This window comes from Podarcis muralis, chromosome 2, assembly GCF_964188315.1.
Source record: "Podarcis muralis chromosome 2, rPodMur119.hap1.1, whole genome shotgun sequence".
Classification (NCBI taxonomy): domain Eukaryota; kingdom Metazoa; phylum Chordata; class Lepidosauria; order Squamata; family Lacertidae; genus Podarcis; species Podarcis muralis.
The window spans coordinates 88,782,179-88,800,094 of record NC_135656.1 but is presented as its reverse complement, the minus strand read 5'-3'; the positions used below and the strand labels follow the sequence as shown (position 1 = coordinate 88,800,094).

The 17,916-nt window shown below is 41.6% G+C and overlaps 1 protein-coding gene across 3 annotated transcripts in view; it reads right to left on the bottom strand.

Moving 5' to 3' along the window:
• RAD18 (RAD18 E3 ubiquitin protein ligase) overlaps positions 1–17,916 on the bottom strand; it is a 131,703-nt gene that overhangs the window by 106,045 nt on the left and 7,742 nt on the right. For all 3 annotated transcript variants that reach the window (XM_028719320.2, XM_028719318.2, XM_028719319.2), the window contains exons 3-5: positions 17,765–17,826; positions 15,593–15,663; positions 2,244–2,581 (exon numbers count right to left, since the gene is read on the bottom strand). In XM_028719320.2, coding sequence (XP_028575153.2) covers positions 2,244–2,581; positions 15,593–15,663; positions 17,765–17,826 — 471 coding nt within the window. The remainder of the gene's footprint in view (positions 1–2,243; positions 2,582–15,592; positions 15,664–17,764; positions 17,827–17,916) is intronic.

Here is a 17,916-nt window from a genome sequence, read left to right as displayed (position 1 = left end):
CGAAGCCGCATGCCATTCGACGGAGAGCGCTGACTTCTTCCATTGGAAATTCGGACTCAAAGTATAACCCGTGAGTAATTGGAACTTGGATTAAAAAGGACAAAATTTATAAAAAAATTGGAACGAGCGGGGAGGGCGTAAAAAGGAAGTCAGCCCCCCCCCCCTGTTGTAGAGGAGTTAAAGCAAAGGACTTAACATCTAAGATCGAGTGCAACCCTATTTTGAAAAAGTTATCAAATTCCGCGACGGAAAATTATAAGACTGAGCTGGAGGAGAATAGTGGAAGTGAATTAAAAAGCAACCCCCCCACGGAACCTGGGAGCGTTTTAGCTAGAGCGCCCGGAGAAGACAAGGAGAGGTTTTGACAGCTGTCAAAGAGCTGTCAAAGCAGAAGAACAAAAAAGAACTTTGTTGCAAGGACTTTACCGGTTACATTTGTTATAATTTGGATTTAGAATGTTTAAAACAAGGAATACTAAGTTACTATGACTGCTGGTTGTGATTTGGAAGGGAACTGAGTTATTGCAAGTCACCTAGAGGAGCTGAGGGATATTACAAGTTGTCAGCACTGAATTTGAACAGAACTCTTTATCTCCTGGGAAACTGCAGAAATGGAACATTATTTTGGCTACAGAGGCTTACACATGTAAAGCAGACAATGGACTTATCTACCGAAGAATGGAAGGGATTTGGCATCATGTTTGGTTCCTGAATAACAGAGCCTTTGCAGAGGAATATAGAGACTTTTTGAATTGGAACATCTGTGCAGGAAAATAGGAAAAGAAAAGGAGGGGGAAAAGAGGAGACAGATCAACAAGAACAACAAGTACAATCGACAACTGGATAAAGCTGGAAGCGGGAACATTTGGAACATCCAGAAAAAGTATAAAGAAGTAAAACTGGAGTTTTCACTCCCAAGTATAAAAAAGTCTGGATGGGAAAAATGGGCCCTTTTGAGATAGACTCCTTCCAAGATTGGATATACAAAATTAAAAATGACTGGTAAAGGACTATGGCTTAAAAAAAAAAAAAAAATGTGGGAGCTACTGGAAGACATCAGATTCGAGAAATATTGGGGACGCAACCGGGGAAAGGGGGAGGGAAATTTGGAATCCAAAGGGTGTAAAACTACATTTTATTTTATTATATTTTAATCTATTATGTATATTAAAGGGGAGAACGCGTGGAAGGGATTAAGTCGATTTTAGGAGGTGGGCTAATATTTTTAAATTGGGATAATGACACTAAGTTTAAAATCTGGGATAAGAAATTGCTGAACTTATTTGTAAGAATTGGAATGCAAGAGGGGGAGGGGAGGGGAAGTCCTGGAAAGATGATATGGAAAATAAGATTTTAAATTGGGATGTTTTGTTTTTGATATTGTTATAATTGGAAATGCCTAATAAATATTATTAAAAAAAAAAAAAAAGATTGTTGTTTAGGATTCAGTGCCACACTAGCTGATACTAGTTGACTGTTGCAGAAGGCATAGTTATGGCTGAGTGCACCAGATTCATTTTTTTGGCCACTGTAGCATGATAAATGAACTATGGGCTGGTTTACTATGGTAAACTATACTTAACATTACAATAATGAACCTAACCTTTCCCCAGGCTTGTTCCTCAAGAATGGCCACAAGAATGAGTTCAGAAACTTCTACTTCTGCTCCAGATTTTTAACATAAACCATAACTTGCCCTATCATCTCTACCCAGACAAACTGTGGTTACTCTTAACCAAGGTAAGCTGAAACAAGGAAAGTGCAAGCCATAGTTTCTGAAGTTGCCTGGTGTCCACTAACACTAAGATTAACCACAATTTAGGGTTTCAACAAAATGCTAAACTATGGTTAATTTTTAAAGGGAATGCACACTTCCAATCTCCTCTTTACAGTCAGACAACAGGAGAGGAGAGGAAGAAGGGGCGTGCATGAACCCAGCAGGAAGCTAAACCATTAGGACAAGAGGTCACTTTGCACACATTTCTATTTAAGGTGCCATAAAGAATGCACAGGGATTGTTTCAGAATCAGAGAAGCAAAGCAGTTTGTGAAACCAACTTAATAAATGAATATGAACCTTACATTTCACTGGAGTCAATGTTTCAGTAAACTCGTGATTGAACCAAAAACTTAAACTCCTTAATAATCCAACCCCAAAAGACCCATCTGAGTACACATGAAAAATCAATGTGGAACCTTGGTGCATACAGAAAAAATAACGATAGAACAAAACCAAAAACTTACCCTTTGGGATAACTTTTATTGCAGATGTGGAAGGAGTTTCAAGGTTTCTGGTGCCTGCTGCTTCTGTGTGAAGAGTCTCTTGGTCCTCTTGAGAGCCACATGGGATCGCCTCCTGCTCCATTTTGATCTGTTTACTTTCCTTTTCAGATGGGTTTAAGTGCTTTCTACGGGCTGGAATGGTCTCTTTGACTATAAAGGTATCAGCAGATTGCTGTTCATGTTTTAAAACAAGACCACCCAAGGAACTCAAAAGATGGACTTGGTCAGAAGCCTTCTTGGTAAGCAGCTTTGGAGAAGAAAGTGCTGCAGGATCTAAGACTGCCTGGAACAGCCGCTGTCTAGGAGTAAACACAGAACTATGTCAGTGTATTACTATGCTATGTATTTTTGTGTTTTTATATTGTGATCCTCAGATGAAGGGTAGTATAGAAATTTAATAAATATAATAAGAATAATAAGAATAATAATTACTATTTATACCCCGCCCATCTGGCTGGGTTTCCCCAGCCACTCTGGGCGGCTTCCAATGGAAGGTTAAAAATACATTAAAACATCAGCCCTTAAAAACCTCCCTAAACAGGGCTGCCTTCAGATGTCTTCTAAATGTCATATAGCTGTTTATTTCTTTGACATCTGATGGTAGGGCATTCCACAGGGCGCCACTACCGAGAAGGCCCTCTGCCTGGCTCCCTGCAACTTTGCTTCTCGCAGCGACGGAACCGCCAGAAGGCCCTTGGCGCTGAACCTCAGCTGAACGATGAGGGTGGAGACGCTCCTTCAGGTATGCTGGGCCAAGTCCATTTAGGGCTTTAAAGGTCAGCACCAACACTTTGAATTGTGCTTGGAAACGTACTGAGAGCCGGTATAGTTATTTGAAGACAGGTGTTATGTGGTCTCGGCAGCCGCTCCCATTCACCAGTCTGGCTGCCGCATTTTGGATTAATTGTAGTTTCCAGGTCACCTTCAAAGGTAGCCCTACGTAGAGTGCACTGCAGTAGCCCAAGTGGGAGATAACCAGAACATGCACCACTCTTGCGATGATGATGATGAATAACGGTTCCTGGTGACACATATATGTTCATTCCAGCTATGTATCATCACCACCATCATCATCATTTTGCTTGTATGCCGCCTTTCCATGGTTGAAACTATGCTCAAGGCGGCTTACAACACAAGATTTACATAATTACAAACATAACAGAAGTCATAAACAATCAACAGAACACATCAAAAAGTATACAACCAAATGGAAACAATTTCCACGTAAATCATAAGATCTAAAACTAAAGATACAACAATAATATCAATAACAGCAACGGCTCTCTCAACCCCCCATAAACAATACCCCAGCCCAAGAATCTGTTCAACAGCCTCAGCTTTTGTAGCTGGAGTCAGTCAGCGCCCCATTCTCCCGGGCCAGATGGGAAAAGGCCAGCAAGGCAGAGTGCAGGTCTTCCGTGGGTTCACAGCCAAGATGGTCTCATTTAAAACAACACAGATAAAAATTAAAAACAATTTAAAAGAGGAGCCCTCTCTACTAAGCAGCAGCCGCAGTCCTTGTGAAGTCTGTCAAGCCCCGCCCCAAACCAGGTGGAAAAAGGCGAGGGCAGGGCCCTTCAGGCCCTCAGCAGGCAGTCCTGCATGTATATCATGCAGAAGAACAAAAAAGCAAAAATGTAACACAAAAAGATGACAAAAATATTGCTACTGAAGTTATAATACTCATTCTTTTGATAACTTCAATAAGCTAAGTGGTGACATCTAGTGGTCATATATTGGGTGCAACTATGCCACATAATTAGACCCAAGAGGCTGGCTATTTATTTATTTATTATTGCCCACCCTTCACTAGAAAGTCCTAGGGTAGGTCACAACAATGTGAATAATGGAACACCATGGGTTCACTGTAACATCTGGAAACAAGTAGGTTGGCATATTTTAGATTCAGGTAGGTAGCCGTGTTGGTCTGATGCAGTCGAAATAAAGAAATAAAATTGTCCAGTGGCACCTTAGACACCAACGAAGTTTGTTCTAGGTATAAGCTTTCGTGTGCATGCACACTTCTTCAGATACACATACAGTGGTACCTCAGGTTACATACGCTTCAGGTTACAGATGCTTCAGGTTACAAACTCTGCTAACCCAGAAATAGTACCTCGGGTTAAGAACTTTGCTTCAGGATGAGAACAGAAATCGCGCGGTGGTGGCACGGTGGCAGCGGGAGGCCCCATTAGCTAAAGTGGTGTCTCAGGTTAAGAACAGTTTTAGGTTAAGAACGGACCTCCAGAATGAATTAAGTTCTTAACCCGAGATACCACTGTAATTTATATAATTTTAGACTTAGCACAAGTAAAAGAAGAGATGGGCACAGCAGATGTCAAAAACTTAAGAGGATTGGGGAAAGACTCCTACCTCCTGTATTTATCTTTGGAGGTCTGAAAATCACTTCTGGTCACTTAGATGAATCCTAACCCTTGTTTTCACTTTGTGTCAACTTGATCCAATGAGTTTTCAGGGGCAATCACACCACACAATGGCCAAAGGGGGCAACGGAAGAAAGCAGTCAATAAGTTCGCACAGGTTTGCCCAACCTTTTAATGTTTCTCAATCTAAGATGACAAGGCTGCTGGAACTCCCCATAGCAAAAGACCATGCACTTCACATGATAACAAAACAAAGCAGGCAATTAATCAATCATGAACGGCATACATGATTGCTGGAAAACAACAGTTGGGAGAGCGCTGTGGTGCCATGCTCTGTTCAGGGGCTCCCTGGACATCTGGCTAGCCACCGTAGGGAACAAGAGGCTGGACTAAATTGTTCTTTGGTCTGATCCATTAATCATGCAAATTTATTTTATTGATTGATTGATTGAATATATACCACCCTATGCCTGGAGGTCTCAGGGCGGTTCACATAAAAATATCATAGTGTGTAAAATAAATATAAAAGCAATAACCCAATAATATCCCCCCCAAAAAAGAGCCACATTTTAAAAGGGTATGGGATGTTGATCAGGTCAACCAAAGGCCTGGTTAAAAAGGAACGTTTTTGCCTGGCGCCTACATGAATTTCAGTGGGTCTACTCCGAGTAGGACTAGTATTGAACTAATCAGAATAGGAAAGATCTCTACACATCAGAGCAATACTTTCTGTACCGAGAAATGAAAACTGACCTAGTACTGGCTGCAGCTCTACATAAATGTCACGAGATAGATAGATAGATAGATAGATAGATAGATGATAGATAGATAGATAGATAGATAGATAGCCTGTATAAGCTTGCAAGAAGTACCCCACCATACCTCTTTTTGATATGTACTGCATAAACCTATTTACAACTCTTATCAAGTAACGGTTCTCCACCAGGACAGTCTGGAATATGGGCACTTTGAAATTGCATTTCACATCTCAATTCCTTGAAAATGTCACCCTGCTAATAAATCCCAGTCTCTGCTTTCAGGCAGGAAAGGCACTGTTTGTTTGTTTTCATGCAAGATGAAATTTATTCAAAAAGGTTTGGGTCAGTAGCCTTCAGTCCTAGACGAAGGACAGACATCCCTATGATTCGGATATATTACAAAGCAGCTCAGTAAAACCACTCCAATCCCCTTGTTTCGGGGGGTAGGGGTTCTCACTGACCTTAACGCCAACTTACCACAATTACCACCAGGTCAGTATTCTACTGAAATAAAATTATATTTATTCACATAAACCCAGAAACTGGGAGGGAAAGAGAAAATAATTTATATGGTTTGGATCCAGAAAATTACTAATGTAAGACGTTTCAGTGAAGGTGAATTTGTACCTCTTCCTCACCCGGCAGTCTCCAAATGCTTCTCTCAAAGGTCAGGAAACCCTTCTGAATGTGCCGCAGTAGTGGGATAAGGGAGCAACTGCTGAAAAGTGAACTGAGGCCCTGCCAAAATTCTACTACAGTATTTTTTTCCAGTTTTTTTAGAACTATCAATCAAACAACCACCAAACCCACCTTTGAAAGGAGGAAGGGAAAAGCTACGCCTTTCACAAACCTACCAGAATAGAAATCCAAAAAAAATCACAGCTGCGCAGTAAAAGTCACATTTTTCAATGATCAATTGAAGTTGGGAACATTTCTTTTAACCTTAAAACACAAACCAGCCGGACGGTTTCACCATAATTATTTCTTTATTACCTCATAAAATATACAATGGTTCCTCTATAAACTCCATCCCAGGCCTGTGAGTGTTTGAATATTATGGACACCATTAATCTTCTTAGATAAGAGATGAAATAGAACTATTAATACACAATAGACTGCTTTTAGCGGCGCACACGCTTTCCTCTGAATTCTAGAACTTATTTTTATGTTTTATTTACTGGACATTAAAACGTGTCCTGGATACACAAATCTAAGGAGACTGGGAGATGCATGTTTCTGGGGAAAGTTTACGGTAATTAAATGGTCGAGACCAGGCTTTGTACAGAGTGAAGATGTCAAAGAGACTAGAAGGCCAAGATAGGCCACAAGAAGCACTACTCTGCTCTGGGTCTGCCACATATACCTCGCCAACACTGTAGGAATCAGAGAAGGTGGCAACACTAAAAGTCTCTATGTGTAGCTGGTTTACAGCAGAGGAAGCCAAAGAAATGTTCTGCTTTGTTGTGGACTCCAGCTCACATCATCCCTCACCAGCAGTCATGCTGGCTGGGGCTGATGGGAGTGGTAGTCCACCACATCTGGAGGGAACCACACTGCTCTATAAGAACAAAAAGTAACCTCTCACTGATGATGAATGTACCGTATTTTTTGCTCTATAAGACTTACTTTTCCCCTCCTAAAAAGTAAGGGGAAATGTGTGTGCGTCTTATGGAGCGAATGCAGCTATCCCAGAAGCCAGAACAGGAAGAGGGATTGCTGCTTTCGCTGCGCAGCAATCCCTCTTGCTGTTCTGGCTTCTGAGATTCAGAATTTTTTTGTTTGTTTGTTTTCCTCCTCCAAAAACTAGGTGCATCTTATGGTCTGGTGCGTCTTATAGAGCGAAAAATACAGTATTTGCTGCCAACAACAGGCCACAGATAAATTATGCTACTTCGAAATGGGTTGCTTGTCTTTTTGTAGCTTCTTGCATGAAGTTATCAGGGGAAGAGCCTTCAGACGCTGAAGGCAAAAGAAGTTGTCTTTTATGTTATGAACCACCCTAAGATCAATGGATGAAGGGCGGTATAATATCTTAATAATTAATAAATACAGTGGAACCTCGGTCACCGAACGGAATCCGTTCCGCAAGACCTTTCGACTTCCGAAACGTTTGACAACCGAGGCACAATTGCCGGTCAGCAAGTTCCATTGAGAAAAATGGAGAAACACACCTCGGAAGCTGTTGTACTTCTGAGGCGCGTTCAAAAATGGAAGCATTCACTTCCGTGTTGTTGGCGTTCTGAAGCCAAAACGTTCAACTTCCGAAGCATTAACAATCGAGGTTCCACTATAGTAATCATCATTCAGTGCTATTTTTATAGAAAAAGAGGTGCCAGGACTCACCATGAACGCCTATTAATGCCAATGGTGCCCACCTGAGAGGTGCCAGAACTGAGTTCCAGTGGGGGGGGGGGAGTCCTGATAATCATTAGAACTGTGGAGCTTGAAGGGTTCTCAAAGTCACAGAACCCAACTGCCATCTTCACACACCCAGAGGCACACATGAATGCCAGATAAAGGATCCTCCACAAGTCCCTACAGATCTTATCCCACCACCAGGCTGATGCCTCAACTGAGTAATAAAAACTTCCTATCACTAGTCAGCTTCTTCCAGAGGAAACATTCACTCCCATCCTTGTAGCAGTCCACTGTCAGTTTCCCCCATGCAAAAAAGAAATAGCAGTACCATTTTCACACGCAGAAACATCAGTGTATAGCATAGTTATTCCCATGACTGCAGTACCTAAGAAGTGCTTTTTCAACTATAGAAAATGTGAGTTGTGTAGAGTCACAGTCACACTATTGTTTCCCCTTGTGATCACACCACTGCAGCTGCTCAGATGTTGGCGACTCTCTGGAGATGTGACTTCAGTCTTAAGAACTTGAAGAAATCACGCTAAGCCCAACCACTAAACATAATGAACAACAACACGATGAACTCTCTTAGCCCTTTAGTACAGTTTGCTAAACTCAGCACCAGAGTTCAACACTTTGGCAGCTTCTAATGTCTCAAAGGAAGAAGAAAAAGGAAACAAAGACTGTAAAAGAGCAAGGGAGAAGCTATTTGTGGTCGCAAAGGACAAAGGACACATAATTAGGACACAAGGACCTCATGTCTTCCTAATCTGCCTCAAGATACTAAATCATACCAGCATTTCCATAAATCCTAGTGAAACTTCTTTTTTTAAACTAATCTGTGGTGCCCAACATTAACACTTAGAATAGAAAAGTGTGACCAATCCTGAGACTACAGGCTTTTTTGTGGTGTATTAATTGTACATCAGGTTAGCCAAGGACATTGTGCTGAGCATCGATTGATTTCATCTGCATTGGTAAGCTGATAGCCCTTTGGGCCACAGAGGAATAGATTGTTCACCCTCCCTGATTTATAAGATATGTTCAGATCCATTAAGGAAATCAGAAGTAGTTAAGGATTACAGCCTAGGATCAGAATGGGTAGAGGCAGCACAACTTGTTCTTTGCAATACTGCAAGAAAACAATAAAGGTGCCGGTAAATCTGCCCCTAAGACAATTTAGACACAAAGCAGAAACTAAAATATTTATGTTGTGGGATTTAAAACAATCATTTCCAGAATATCAATAGTTCTTAAGAAACAGAGGCACCTGGGAATCAAACACTATTTATTTGATAGATATAGATGCCACATTAAAGTCAAGCTTCTTTTTGCTTCCTGTAATTTGTTCTAAATATACAATCCATAAATGCAAAAAGAAAGGAGAAGTAAAGAGAAGCACACTTTATAAATATGTACCAAATTTCAGCTTTGCCAGTAGCCTGCAAGTGTCTCAACCATTTTGACATCACTTGGGTGTTCCACTTACTCGCATGCAAATAAATACGCTAGGGGAAGTGGTGGTGTACTACTGAGCCATGCCCCATTTGCTGCATCATCGTCATTCCACTAAGAAATATTCTGTTTTCAAATACCATATATTGAAATTAGGTTGGCTACTCTAAACGGATATTTATTTATTTTTATTTATTTATTTTATACACTGCCCTCGTCCAAGGATCACAGGGTGGTTTGCAACAACGAATACAAATATGCTTAACATAGTAACAAACAAAAACAATAACTTCCCATTCCCTGTTTGAAAGGCCACAGATTGTTTAAGCCAAAGGCCTGGGAATGTTTTTGCTGGGCACCTAAATAAATGTAACTAAGGCGCCAGGTGAGCCTCCCTGTGGAGAGCATTCCACAAAGGGAAGCTACTACAAAAAAATCCCATTCTTGTGTTGGGACCCTCCGGATCTCTCATGGAGAGGGCACACAAATAAGAGCCTCGGAAGGGCCATATGGGCTGGTAGAGGCGGCCCCTGAGGTATTTGAATTGGGCCCAGAAACTAACTGGCAGCCTGTGCAGTTGGGCCAATTTTGGCGTTATTTGCTCAAACCGTCTTGCCCTGGTAAGCAGCCTGGCTGCTGAATTCTCACCAGCTGAGTTTCCATACTGTCTTCGGAGGCAGCCCCATGTATAATGTATTGTAGTAATCTAACCTAACAAACCAAAGCTGATGAAAGGCACTCCACACCACCAACGCCATCTGAGCCTCGAGCAACAACATAGGACCCAGAACTCCCTCCAAGCCACGTACCCGCTCCCATCAGGAGCAGGCAACCTCCCATTCATCTGGTCTAGGGAGCTGCCTAATAACAGTGTCTTATCTGGTTTGAGCTTCAGTTTCCTGGCTCTCATTCAGTCCATTACCAAGGCAAGCCAACAGTCCAGCACATCCACTGCCACACCTGCAGATGTAAAGGAGAAGGAAAGCTGCGTGTCACTTCATGTCAACAGCCCAAGCCATTCAGAGGCTCCAGAGGTCAGCCAGGGCTTTGACAGGAGTGCCAGTTATATCAGCCAGGAAAAACCCAGAGCCATCTTGGGCTCCAGCAGCCTCTTAGGGCGGAGCATCCTAATAGATTCGTTGACTCTGTAGAGGGGGAAATGGTGCTGAAAGCCTAAATCTCAACAGAAAGTGATCTGACCAAGACAAGGGACTGATATCAATATCCCCCACTTTCAGATCACCGTACTCCTGCACCACTGAGAAAGTAAGGTCCAGACTATCGCCTGCCACATGCATTGGACTGGTGACGTGCTGGGACAGCGCCATGATCGTCATAGCAGCCACGAAGTCCTGAGCCACCCCAGAGCCAGTCACCTTGGCATGGATGTTGAAGTTCTCCAAAACCAGTTGTCTGGGAGTCCTCAGCACCACTTCTGAGACGTGCTCTCTCAGCTCAGGCAGGGAGACTGCTGGGCAGCAAGGAGGTCAGTAAACCAACAGAATCCCTAATCTGTTCTGATTGCCCAATGCCAGGAACACACACTCTAGATCCTCCCTCTTCCCAAATGGACAGAGATCCTAGAAAGGGAGGGAGGGAAAGGGAGAGGGAGAATATGTCTATATTCAAAGTGTTGGTGCTGACCTTTAAAGCCCTAAACGACCTTGGTCCTGTATACCTGAAGGAGCGTCTCCACCCCCATCGTTCTGCTCGGACACTGAGATAAAGCACCAAGGGCCTTCTGTGAGAAGCGAAGTTACAGGGAACTAGGCAGAGGGCCTTTCCAGTAGTGGTGCCCATCCTGTGGAATGCCCTCCCATCAGATGTCAAAGAAATAAACAACTATATGACATTTAGAAGACATCTGAAGGCAGCCCCGTTTAGGGAAGTTTTTAATGACTGATGTTTTAATGTATTTTTAACCTTCTGTTGGAAGCCGCCCAGAGTGGCGGGGGAAACCCAGCCAGATGGGCTGTGTAGAAATAATAAATTATTCTTATTCTTATTCTTAACCACAAGCAGTTCCCCCTCCCTAACCCTCAAGTCTGTCCTGATGCTGCACCAAGCAGCAGGTGGGCACAGCTGGGTGAGACCAACTCCTCCCTGCTCATGCCCTCAGGTCTCAGTGATATCAACCAGATCGGCCTCCTCATCCACAATCAGATCATAAATGAGGGAGGTCTTATTCAGAGCCAACCTGGCATTCAGCAGCAGCTGCAGAACCAACAACTGGCTGATACGACAACCACAATACCCCAGGTTGAAGCATCTCATTTATAGGCCTCTTGTACATGATGCCCCCCATAACTGAGTCAGAGCTTGTATGTAAATATAATATACAGTATGTGCTTTATATTTTTCTCATGGCAGTTTCAATTCCTGACAAGATTCCTAGAGTTTACACGAAGACCCTTTGCAGCAGGGCTTGTCAACCTGGTCCCTACTGTCCACTAGCGGGGGGTTTGGGATTCTAGGTGGGCAGTAGGGGGTTCTACGGCACAAGCTGAATCCTCCTTCCATCAAGCATTTGTGGGCGGTAAGGGAATTTGACCATCAAGAAAGATGCATATGTGGGCGGTAAGTATAAAAAGACTAACTACCCCTGCTTTACAGTATTGAAACAAACACTGTACCAACCCCAAACCACCATCCCCCCCCAAAAAACAAAGCTGACATCTTCAAGCAATACTTGAAGCAGTCTCCTATGAATAACCAGATAGCAATATTGAAAATTATTTAGCACAATAACAAGTTTCAGCATTGCTTTCCTAAGGAATATACCCAGTGGAAGAAACAAAGAAGAAGACAATCCAACCATGAAATAGAGAAGAGGTTTCAGTGATACAGCAAGTAAAAAAAAAATCAACACCTTCAGGGAAATGGTTTAATTCCCACAATTTTCATATTTTGTGGCATCTGTCCAATTCATTTAACAGCTGGGTTGCTGCTGCTGCTGCTGTTTTTTTATTCCTCAAGTTTGAGTAGAGACCACAAGCCTCGAGGGTTTATTTCTTCTTTGAGCTCCTTTGTAAGAATTTGGGGAGGGGTATTTTTGCCATTATCAGATGCCAAGGTGAAGTGAAAGAGGGACAGAATGAGTGAGTGTTTTAAGGGTTGCTGTTTGCTTCTGGCTGGGACACCATCCACCAGCAGCAAGTCGGACATGACAGCTTAGCCTATGGGTAGGCAAACTAAGGCCCGGGGGCCGGATCTGGCCCAATCACCTTCTAAATAGGGCCCACGGACGGTCCAGGAATCAGCATATTTTTACATGAGTAGAATGTGTCCTTTTATTTAAAATGCATCTCTGTGTTATTTGTGGGGCATAGGAATTCATTCATTTATTTATTTTTTCAAAATATAGTCCGGCCCTCCACAATGTCTAAGGGATAGTGGACCGGCCCCCTGGTGAAAAAGTCTGCAGACCCCTGGGCTTAGCCCCAAAGGAATGCAGCCATTGTGAGAAAAGACGTTCCCCACCCTGGTTTAACAGTTATACCCACCACCACCACCCCGGACAATAAGTCCTCTGCTGATCTCCATTTTAACCCAGAGCCCTCAATACTCAAGAAAGATAGCTGTGTAGGATCAAGGAAGTTCAAAATAAAAAGAACAGGTACCTTACCTGGGCAATGCTATTACAGTAATAAACTTCTACATTTTGAGAATTCAGGAACATTCCAAAGTTTCCTAACTAGTGTTCCAGAGGACAACAGATCAACCTATGTTATCATATTACAACTTTTTCAGAGTTGTTTTGGGTTTTTTAAGTGTGGCTTATTGCTCTGACGGTCCTTCTTGCCCTTCCACTGACATGTGGGAATGGCAGTAAGAGTTTAAAGCAAAATATATAATAATAATAATAATAATAATAATAATAATAATAATAATAATAATAATAATAATAATAATGTGGTTATGTTTTACAGGTTGGCTCCCTTTCATAAAAGACAGTCTGGTTTCAAAACCAGAGCACAACTTCTTGAGGTTTATATGGATAGTGGCTTTTCTCATCTTTTCATGTGCCACTAAAAAGTCTTCATTTCATGGTTTGCTGTCCTCTGTTTCCTCCACAAGCTACAACTTGTCATACCAAAACTAACCCTTAACATTCAGAGATCCGAGATATCTCAAGAGGAGTTAGTGAAAAGAACCATAGTAACCTGCCTCCTAGAATGTGGAGACTTGTTACATGACTTCATTAAATATATATAAATAAGTGTTACGTGTTCAAAAGAGAGGGAAATCGCAGAGCTGAAAAACCCAAAGGAAAAGCCAAAGCATGTTTTTTTTAAAGTAATGAGAGATAGTGATGGCACTAAAAACCAACACAAAGTAGGCCACAGAGCAGAGATCGAGAAACACGGCCCTCCTATTGTTGTTGGACTCCAACTCCTATCAGCCCCAGTCAGCACAGACAATGTTCAGGGATGATGGGAGTTGTAGTCCAGCAAGTTACCTCACCTCTGCTATAAAAGCTGTCAAGTCAAGCAAGAAAATATTCTGAGTTGCAACTCCTTTTGAGGGATATGAACATTCTTCAGGGACAGATCCTTGGTGGTGGGGGTATGGAAATAGCAATCTTTATTATCACATGGTATGAGCCACATTTCAAAGAATAACCTCCTTTAAAAAAAACTTTAAAAAACCCATAATATATGTAGGAATTGCTCCATTTCATTGCATTCTCTTGGCAAGGCGCTTATTTGATGAAAGATTCCACACACACCAAGATATTCCCTTGAAGAGGGGCTGGGTAGCCAAAAACAAGTCGGGACTCAGGATTTTTTTCTTGAATCAATACATTTTCTACAACCTTGCCTACATTTTTAAAACACAATTTGCTCCACACAGAAAGGTTGGAAGTTTAGCGGAACCCCTGAGGTACAGAACTCTGAGTCATCCAAGTAAAGAAATTACACTGGGGGAGCAAAAAGGCAAAGCAGTCGATAGTAACACAGTTCAGACACCCAAACGGCAGGAAATATCCAATTATTAACAGCTTCTGGTTAAGAAAAGCAATTCTTGTTGTAATTTACAATGGAATCAACAGCCATTCTCTTACAGAGTGCTCGCTGCCACACAATTTTTTGTTTTTTAAAAATTACCTAACAGTCACTTTTCAGCATGTAGTACTCTTGCCAGTTGTCTTATGTAGGTTTCATTGTCATTCTTGTGCATCCACCTTCTTGAATGACTCCCGAAACAACTCCTGTGTTCCCTAGTCTTCCTTGGAAAGACTCAAATATTGCCATTATTGACTATGATATTTATTGATGCCATTATTGCTACTCGTTAGAACCAGAACATGGTGGTCACAATGAACTACTGTCACAAAAAATGACTGGTATAGGGAGGGTGCTGACCACCATACTATATGCTGAGGGTTCACTTCCTCTCTTGAGCCCTACCCTGAAAAAAACTACCCTCAGGAGATGACTTTGAAGGCAGTGATGTTCATGTAAACGAAGTGCGTTCCAGGTCAGCCCTAGTTTATATTCCTTTCAAAGCCAACAGGGTGCCTGAGGCCTATCAAGCGCAAGAGAAGAAAGTTGAAACCATTTCACAATTTTATCTCGCTCCTTGCCAAGTGATGTCTCCTGCTTGATTTCCTGTCAGGAAACGCATTTATTTGTGGCTTTCACTTTCCTTAACTTTCTGCCATTTGGCAGGCCATTAACCTGGAGGAATTGATGTTCTGAATATTAAATTGCTATTAGGAAAGCAATGAGCACCACATTCTCCCAATCATTTGTTTATTATTTTTAAAAAATAACTTGGGAGGGGACAATGAGAAAGATCGAACGATTTACCTCCTAGTGGTGCAGCAATATCGTGATTCTATGTTGAGATTCCTGCATTGCAGGGGGTTGGACTAGATTACCCTTGGAGGCCTTCACAACTCTAAAATTCTGTGATATGTGCCTTGTACTGTCTACCTGACTAGCAGTGGCTTTGGGCAATCAGACAAAGGTCTTTCATGAATGGAGATGCTGAGGATTGAATTTGGGACTGTCTGAACGCAATACATGTATTTTACCATCTGGCCTAACCCCACCTACTCCCCCCCTTCCGGTCTTTGGTTGCTCTGAACAGCTTCTAACCACTGTGGTACTGCAGGAATTATACATGAATGTGTCATCCAAAGTTCCATAAATGTATGTATGAGTGAAAGGTTTCAAGAATATGGGAATATCTACTATGGCCACTGACCAAATTAGAAGTTAGTCAATATCAGAATCATCACAGGTCTAGATTTTTAACATCAGCATATAGCACACCATAACCTGTATTTCCAAATGGAAATTGAGTAACATCCACATTCTCACTCCGAAATTTACAAAATTATGTGGGGTACCTTGCATAATCGAAGGTTTTTACCAGTTCATCTAATATCCTGTTATTTTTCAGGTCAGGTTCTGTAGCTGCCTAGAAAAGAAAAAAGGGGGTACTAATTCACTCATACATTTCCAGTATCTCAAATCATCTGCACAAAAATTGCTATGTTGAAAGCAAAACATAAAAACCAAGTATGCATCCTTTTTCCTTAAAACATCTAAGCTGCTAGGGAAATCACATTTTTTACCAAAAAATCTGAGAAATGTTTTATAAATGTAAGTTTCTTTTATCAAATTATAAAAAGCTATTACTGGCAAACTAATAAACTCTTAACTCCAATTGCCAGAAATTCACTGTTTTATTATGGCTGCAACGGCTTTTTGTAAGGCAAAAGGATATATACTGAAGATGCTAAGATTAAGGCACATTCAGGGGTTGGAGGAGAAATTAGAGAGAGAACTTAAAAAGGATAAAACTTCAATTAATGGTGGAACAAACAGATACAGATAACACAAAGGTTTGCGGCATATAAATTATTATTTTTATAAAAACTGCCTGATATTTATCTTTCTTCTGCTTTTAGTTGCCTTGTATGGTGCCAAGCTGATACATACTGTGTTCCATTGAAATAAAACTAATTGTTTGATGTAGACGATACAAAGGCAAAAAGAAGTTATTTGCTCCAGACATATTTACAAAGCAGTCTTCAAAACCAGCACCAGGCGTCAGGGGAGACAGGAAGCTGAGACTTCCAACTTTCCATTCTTTGTAGTCCGATTCATACCTTCAGGAGGAGGGAATAAGAGGCAAACATACTTTGCCAGTGCTTATCAAAACCTCTGCTTCAGTTTTTAGTGAAACTTATCATTTTAAGAAGCCTACTAAAGTCCAACAAGCTTGAAGCGACAACTAATCCCAATATGGTTTAGGGTAAATATGGCTCCCTGCTATTTACTTTTCCAACAATGGATTTAGAGCCAACATGCTGTGCATATATAATACAGACTTCATTTGCTACTTAGGAAACATTACTCCCAGATTTGCTACAGTTCCTCAATGCTGAGCACCATCTCATGAGCCATAAGGGTTTGGGTACACTTCAGTTATTAGCTAGGCATTCAATTTTAATCTTATAATAAATTTTATTGAGCAGTCACAAGAGAGATTTATGGTGGGATGCATCAATTAAAAGCACACAGAATGCTACAACTGTGAGCCAGAGGCTAGATTAGAGCATATGACTAGGAACCTAGGAGGTCTGGATGGCCGGAAACTCAGTGGTAGGCCTTGAAAACTTTGCTTCACAGCCGTAGAAACCCATGGAAGATTTTCGGCGGGTCATTCTCAGCCTCAATTGCCCTCCTCTGAAATGGGTCTTACCTTATATGGCTGTGGTGAGAGCAATTCTAGGCTAAAGTTTACGTTTTGCAAATTTTAAAATGTTGTATAAATAAGTAACAGTAAAACGGCCAGTGTTCGAAACTCCCATTGTTTTAGGTGCATTTTGCCACAGGGAATTTCATTAGCGCGAGCAGTTCCAGAGCTCTGGGCGCAGTACTGCGCCTAAGATTTCAGATTAAAACTGCACAGTGGAAGAAAAGGAAGACCTTTTTCAGCCTCCCCACTTCCAGCTACTCTCTGAAGGCTGGAGAAGAGACCCTCTTAAGAATATTAGGGGGGGTTAATTATGAAAAATGAACATAACATTTTAGCTGCAGTTTTCAGCTTCGTATTCTTGTTATAAAAAAGCACACCTAAACATTCCATTGTTGCGCCTATACCCTCGATTTAAGGTGCCATTTAGCTCCTAGCTTTCAAATCTCAGTTTTTAACCCTGAAAAAAGCAAACCTATGTCTGTTCTGGGTGAAGTCATTTGCACTTCAAGGAAATCCCATAAGATCTCAGTAATTTAATTGCATGCACATTGTGCTCTACAAATTCTTACAAGTGACAGTAGACTATGCTGGAAAGAAAGTTAAGCATTTACCATACGTTGTGCTACTGGCTTGCTCACCATCCAAGTCATACATCGAACAAGGGGGGTAGGTTGTTCCATTTAAGATCCCAAAATGCCTAAATCAGGCACTGATTGAACTAGAAACATTTTCCAATATCTCCAAGTGTTCTCAGTTTGTAGAACTGTAGAGCATTTGCTTCAGCAGAAACAGTAGGACAGGAAATAACACTTACCACACAACATGTAGGGCACTGAGTTTTGTAGGACAGGGACTTGCGAATGCAGAGAGAACAATCTGGAGGAAAAACAAACACAACATAATTAGAACACCAGGCTACTTGGCAGCGCTAGAAGTGCTGCAGTTTGATTTTCAGTTGGCAGAACT